The sequence below is a fragment of the Paramormyrops kingsleyae genome, chromosome 13, assembly GCF_048594095.1.
Source record: "Paramormyrops kingsleyae isolate MSU_618 chromosome 13, PKINGS_0.4, whole genome shotgun sequence".
NCBI classification, from domain to species: domain Eukaryota; kingdom Metazoa; phylum Chordata; class Actinopteri; order Osteoglossiformes; family Mormyridae; genus Paramormyrops; species Paramormyrops kingsleyae.
Window position 1 is genome coordinate 31,712,611 of NC_132809.1, and position 6,405 is coordinate 31,719,015.

At 42.4% G+C, this 6,405-nt stretch overlaps 1 protein-coding gene across 2 annotated transcripts; it reads right to left on the reverse strand.

Moving 5' to 3' along the window:
• Window positions 1–162: 162 nt before the first annotated feature.
• Window positions 163–5,260, reverse strand: setd6 (SET domain containing 6, protein lysine methyltransferase). 2 transcript variants are annotated; one of them, XM_023827224.2, is made up of 9 exons: window positions 5,162–5,260; window positions 4,191–4,286; window positions 3,883–4,027; window positions 3,321–3,462; window positions 2,415–2,609; window positions 1,393–1,516; window positions 1,107–1,287; window positions 834–976; window positions 163–541 (listed from the first exon to the last, which is right to left on the reverse strand). In XM_023827224.2, the coding sequence occupies exons 1-9, from the start codon at window positions 5,243–5,245 to the stop codon at window positions 221–223; spliced, it is 1,431 nt and encodes a 476-aa protein (XP_023682992.2). In that variant the 5' UTR covers window positions 5,246–5,260; the 3' UTR covers window positions 163–220. The 2 variants fall into 2 exon arrangements, with proteins under 2 accessions (XP_023682992.2, XP_023682993.2); XM_023827225.2 differs by having other exon boundaries at window positions 5,052–5,187.
• Window positions 5,261–6,405: the final 1,145 nt, after the last annotated feature.

Genomic DNA, 6,405 nt, shown 5'->3' on the forward strand with positions numbered 1-6,405 from the left:
GTTAGATGGCAAGATAATGCCATGTGCAGGAGAGAAGAGCTGTCTTCAGTGGTCTGTTGGACTATTTTTAGAACTGTATATTTGTTTAAAAAAAGATTCAATAAACGCATGTTTTGAAGAACTTAGTGCTGATGGTCCTGTTAACTTTAGCAGAACTTCATGTATGGTTGCTTCAGATTTTTTAATCTCTATGATGGAGGTTATGATGTAAAGCAGAAGTTCAGGTCTGTGTCATTCGCAGAAGCTGGTGCAGGATCACCTTCTGTCCATAGCGCACCTGTAGTGCACACTTCTGCCTGCAGCTCAGCTGGCCATAAGCCCCCTCGTCATCCATGACCGCTTTGTCAGCCTCCAGGTCCCCAGCAAACGAGTCCAAGGTGATGCGAGCGGCACCATGGACCAGCTGCTTCCAGGCAGGCTTGAGTTTGGAGATACCCTCTTCGGAGAACGCCAGGGCCATCTTTTCTGGCTCGTCTTCCACCTCCTCCCAGGCCTCGCTCGCTCTGAGCTCTTCAAACTCCTCAGCGGACAGGCAGAGGACCTAGGCGTAAATAAAGCCTTTTTCTTAATTGTTGACTTCACTGAAAAGATTGGTGTTTATATATCTGTAATGAGTTGGCTGGGTGAGGAAGGGTATCATGGCAAACCCCCCTACCCTCTGCAAATGTAGTGTACGGAATGTAATCTAGGTACTTAAGGTATTATTTGACCTTCGCTGCTTAAAAATCTGATCTCCACCAATCACTTGAACCACTAGAGAATTTCTTCACCCTTCCGAATTACACAATAGTTGAAAACCAGCAAACTGCACTCAGAGAAGCAGACGTCCATACCTTCAGCGTAGCATAGAGCTCCGTGTCCGTGAGTGAGCCCGTTTGACTGAAGATGAACACGCCCTTGTCTCCCACCATCTCCATCTCACACAGAAGCTCCCACTTCTCCACCAGTAAACGCTTCTCAGATTCACTCTGACTCCCTGTGGTTCCCAGAGATGGAAATATGATACCACCATACCAACTGTCCTGAATATGACCATAACACAATCTAAGTATGACTACAGAAAATGAGGTTAGACTCTCGCATTCACACGTGACCAGTCAACTCACCTTGCAGAGCTGCCTTATAGACACTGGTCATCTGTATGTCTGCTGTGTCATTTGTGTTGCTGGGATACGGCTCAATGAATCCATACATATGCAGGAGTTGCCAGTTGGCCATCTGTCCATAGGTGTTAAAAACCTCCTCTCCTGCTCTAATGCAGCACACTGACACCATCTTCAAGGCCTCCTGAAAAGGCAGGACCATCATCTTCAACTTATCCAATTTAGTCCTGACCGTGGACCGACACAAAAAAACAACACAAATTTATTCTTAACGGGTCATATTTCTTACAGGCGAGTATTCCAGGTTGGTGTTGTGGTTGGATGTATGGTTCAGCATGTCACCCATGGGGACCATCATGGGAGGATTAGGATCAGCTTCATCATCTTCATCATCCTCAACAGGCTCCTGAAAACTGCAGGGATGCTGTGATTTGATATGATTACCTAAAGCACTGTGAGAGCCCCCCAGCACTGTTTTTCCATCAGTTGACGAAATCACTGTAAGGAATCACAGGTTATCACAAGTACAAGTAAACCCCAAAAATTAAAAAAAAAAATACAAATTTGTAACCCTGAGAAAATAAAGATACGTGAGTCACAAAATCAACTAATGCAGAGAGGTGTCCTGGAAGAAACAGCCTCGCACATTTATGTGAGGCACCAGTCTTACCTGTGCATGTGGTTTGCAGAAATCACTCGATCATGGGAGAGTCAAGCCATGTGATGCAACTTAACATCAGAGATTCTGTGACCACATGCTAGTTGCCCTCCAGTGACAAAAGGTCAGAAACATACCTGTTTCCCCAAAATATTTTTTGTATCAGGAAAGGTCAATGACTGTTTTTTCCCTGATCACCGTGGAACTTAAAATATACTGAATTTGTTATGTTATGGCCAGTGTTGGGGAAGTTACTCACAAAAGTAATTAATTACAGACAGAAGTTCAGGTCCGGAAAGTGCAAAAAAATAAAACCAAGGTTTTGTTTCAACCAACCAATTGAGTATAAAGAGTCACAGAGTACTCAGCTGGTTGGTTGAAACAAAACCTTGGTCTGATTTTTTTGTACTTTCTGGACCTGAATGTTCCACCTCTGTCAGTAATGGATTACTTTTGCTAGTAATTTCCCCAGAAACACTGGTTATAGCTGAGATGCCCACCCTTGACACTGATGAAAAGCAATAATTATCTTTTAAAATGAAGGTGTAATGTGAAACTGTGATCATTGACCTGTCTGAAGGTGATCATTTCTGTTTGTAGAGGTTTGTTTTGTGATTTTGATTAATGTGCCATTTTCCTACCAACCCTCTCACCTGTAGGCCATGACAAAAGCCACCAGACTCTTGTAGAGCTCAAAATTGTGCTTCTCCGGATTCCAAAGATCAGGGTGCGAGCGGATGAAGGGCAGGACGATGTCGTTGTACTCATTCTGGATGTTGGCGAGGTCGGTGTCCACTGCCTCTGGAACTCCTGTTCCCTGAAGCAGGCTGTCCCTCTCACCCTTAGACCTTCACCAGGAAACATTGCATCACAAATAACAAAACAATTAAGGGCAAATATTATATTTCATTACTCTACCATGAGACGTTACCAAGAGAAGCTTGAAACATTGGAAGGATACCAGGATCATTTTTAAACAAATACAATCATCTACACCAAAAATGCATGTATGCGGAGCAGTGACTTAATCGGGTACGCCTGCTTATTGATGCAAACAGCCAACTCCTACAAACAGCGAATCGCGTTACAGCAACTAAATACATACAGCATGCAGAACGGCTCAAGAAGTCCGGTTACTGTGTGTATAAGCCTTAGAATGGCGGTGATGCAGGACCTAAGCGATTCTGAATGTGGTGCCAGACGTGATGGTTCCAGCATCCCAGAAACAGCCACAAACCTAGGATTTTAATGCGCTACAGAACTGTGTAATGAACAGAAAACGTCAAGAACACAAGAGAAACCTGAGCCTGTTAATAAGAGGTCAGAGGAGATTGCCCACATTTGCTAAAGGCCACAAGTGCAAAATTAACAGCTCAGTCCACAACAGTGTGCAGAATGGCTTTTCTGCACATACTTCATCTACCGCTGAAGTCGTTCGTAGACCCACTCTTGCCTACTAGCTTATAGATCTAGTGGCCACTGCCTGTGTTCGATTACTTTAGTATGTATGATTACATTAGTATATTTACTATATATAGCTATACCAAAACAATGCTTACCAGAACATGGGATGGTCCAGCATCTTAAAATCAGGCCAAAGAGCTAAGTAAGATCTCCAGTAGGACTCTGGAGTTGTATACTCCAACATCAGAGCCAAGAGAAGGGGTACCCAGCCAGAACTGCTTTCCAGGGAGTCTTTACCTGAAGCAAGTTGTAAACAAAGTCAGTGTGAGGGCAGATATCCGTTCTCATTCATCATGGTTTCATCCATCCATCCTCCAACCACTTATCCTGGTCAGTGTTGTTGGGGGGGGCACAAGGAAGGGGGCACACGGAAGGACAAGGAAGGGGTACATCCGGTACAAGATGCCAGTCCAACACAGGGCACCAACTGCACGGGCACACATTCACAGTCATACATTATGACCAATTTAGACATGTCAAATATCCTAACTGCATGTCTCTAAAAGAATCCAGAGTACCTGAAGGAAACCCACTCGACGCGGGCAGAACAGGAGGCAAGGGGCTCTACCTACTGAACCACAGTGCCACCCAATCGCAGTGTAATCCAAAATAAAACATGGAAGTACATTTCAGTGTGAGCTGACCTCTCCAACTTACCTTCCTCTAACACAGTTTTGACTTTAGTGGTGCTCTGAGACAGAACAGCTCTCCTGGGAATGACGAAGAGGGTCTCTCCTTCCTCGATGTCATCCTTGGCCAGCATGCCATACTCAGCCACAGTGCCTTCCTTACTTAAACAGACCTGGGTGCAGTGAAATCCAGAACATGTGATCAAATCCAAAGCTAACATCAGTAGCACGATGAACATGGAGAATTAGTGCAAATCCATAATAAAGTTGTTCTCAATAAACTAACACTTACTGAGTAATTAGTAATGTGCGTACATCGTTTTCTATCAATCTTACCTTATCGCTCAGTGTTATCCCCACTGTTTCACACCAGGAGAGAAAGTTCCTGAGTGGTAGATCTGCAGAATTATCTATAGTCTGGCTACTGTCCCTCTGCAACACAAAATATTAGTTTTATTTAATATAAATTCACCAAATTAGGTCTGAAACGTGACCTTAGGGCAAGATTACACTGCCTTGAGTTTGGCCTAATATTCAACCCTTGTATGGGTACATTTGAAGGGGGTGATCGAAAGATATTTGAACCATGGGCGTCGTTACATCCCGACTATTTTAGCCCTAGTTAAGCCCCAGGTAAACTTGAAACCCGGATTTTTTCAATAGCTAGAAGCGCCCCTGATTTGGACTGAACTTATTTTTTACTGCAAATGACCTGTTTTAATCCTGACGTTTTCTATATGATTTTATTTTTATTGCCACGATAGGTGGCTCTGTTGTTGGGTCCCTAATAATCTGGGTATTTACGGGTACCATTGAATAAGCGTATTAAAGCAGGTAGTTAAATCCGGCGGTTAATCCATACATTAATTTTTCAGATGCGCTTATCTAATGGAGTGTCAGTGTCCTAAACTACACGTATTTGTGCAAGAAAAATCGAGTAGTAAATCAACGCGAATAATCAAGTTAAATCTAAAAAGCAACCAATTGACTGTCCCGCTTAAATATATCAGGCATATTACTGAATTGACAATACGTTTATTCATAACGGTTAATTAAACTAGGAAACGATTAAGGTACAGATTAGACAAATCATACACATTTCAGCTGCCTCAGTACAATTTAAGTTCGCAATGAAACGGTCGTAAAGCCGGATTATTTTTGTATGTAATAATATGTAAACAAAAGTCGTTTTCAAACCTTCAGTCTTTTTGCATCGGATGCCATATTCCATAAAGTAACATTACATCAGTATTAGACAATCTGCATTTGTTCACAAAAGTCACTTTCACAAACCACGTGGCTCTTACGCGTAATATATCTGCGCCATTCTGCCTGTAGGGGAAAAGGACCTGTGTCCCTCGTTGATGACGCAATGTACAGTTGCGTTTCATTTCTGTGTGTAGTGGTAAATGATGTTTTGTAACGTTTTGTAACCGTAGACGGTAAGTTTTGTGTCAGGGCTACTTTTATGGCAAAATTATTTGCAAATGTGTATGGAGAGCTGTGTGACTATCTCAATCAATGTGTGCTTAATCAGATTTGTAAATGTATAGAAGAATTTGTAAATGCGTACTGAGATTTGCAGCTGTGTATAGGAATCTGTAAATGTGTATTCAGTTTCGTATGCGTATTTCGTATTGTAATATGTTTCGATTAACATAACCATTATCTAGGCTATTGAACACACATTCTTACCAACACGGTTTAATTTTGCGTTCAGACATATAGGCCTAATTCAGCATATTAGACAAAACAGTACACCTCCGAAGTTAAAATTTTCACAAATTTTGAGTTTCGGCGGTTATGATTAGAAGTCGAAATGTTATCATATAGCATCCAATATAATGCGTTACAGATTCTAACTGTTTGCTCTTGGACAGGACGTATTAGCGTAGATATATCTTAGTACCGAAAGGGACAGCCCTAAGCCCTCACAACCTCCACAGACAGACAAATCCCCACACGCATTTGCAGATCTGCTGCGGCAGAAGTGTAGCAAAAATAACGCTTAAAAAGACAGCCAATTCAGAAGTCCGCCTAAGTTGTAACTGATGACTTGTCTGTATTTACAGATAGAGAGCAAAATACTGTACCCTTGTTATTGTTATTAGTTATGATTAATACTTGTGTTCCTGATTGTGGCGTGTATGTTTGCCCGTGTCTTACGTGCGCTCTGTTCGATCCTCGCATGTCTATTCCATTATGTAAGTTACCCACCGAGCGTGTACCTGACCGTCCAGTGTCTGACCCCCCTGTGTTTTCGTACTGTGTTGGTGCCTGCTAGACTAAAGAGAAGGAGCGTGTTCTCCCCGGCAAGGAAGTCTCTTCGTCCTTCGCTACGCTCGTGAAGTCTCGGTCCTCCCGGCGCTACAATACTTAGATTTTTTACCTATTAATACTTACGTACACATTTACAGATTTGTTCACACACATGCAAATCTCAGTACATTTGCAAATCATTACGCATACGAATCTGACATTTACAGATTCCTGTACACATCTGCAAATCTCGGTATGCATTTCCCTGCACAAATTCTTTTTTTGCACATTT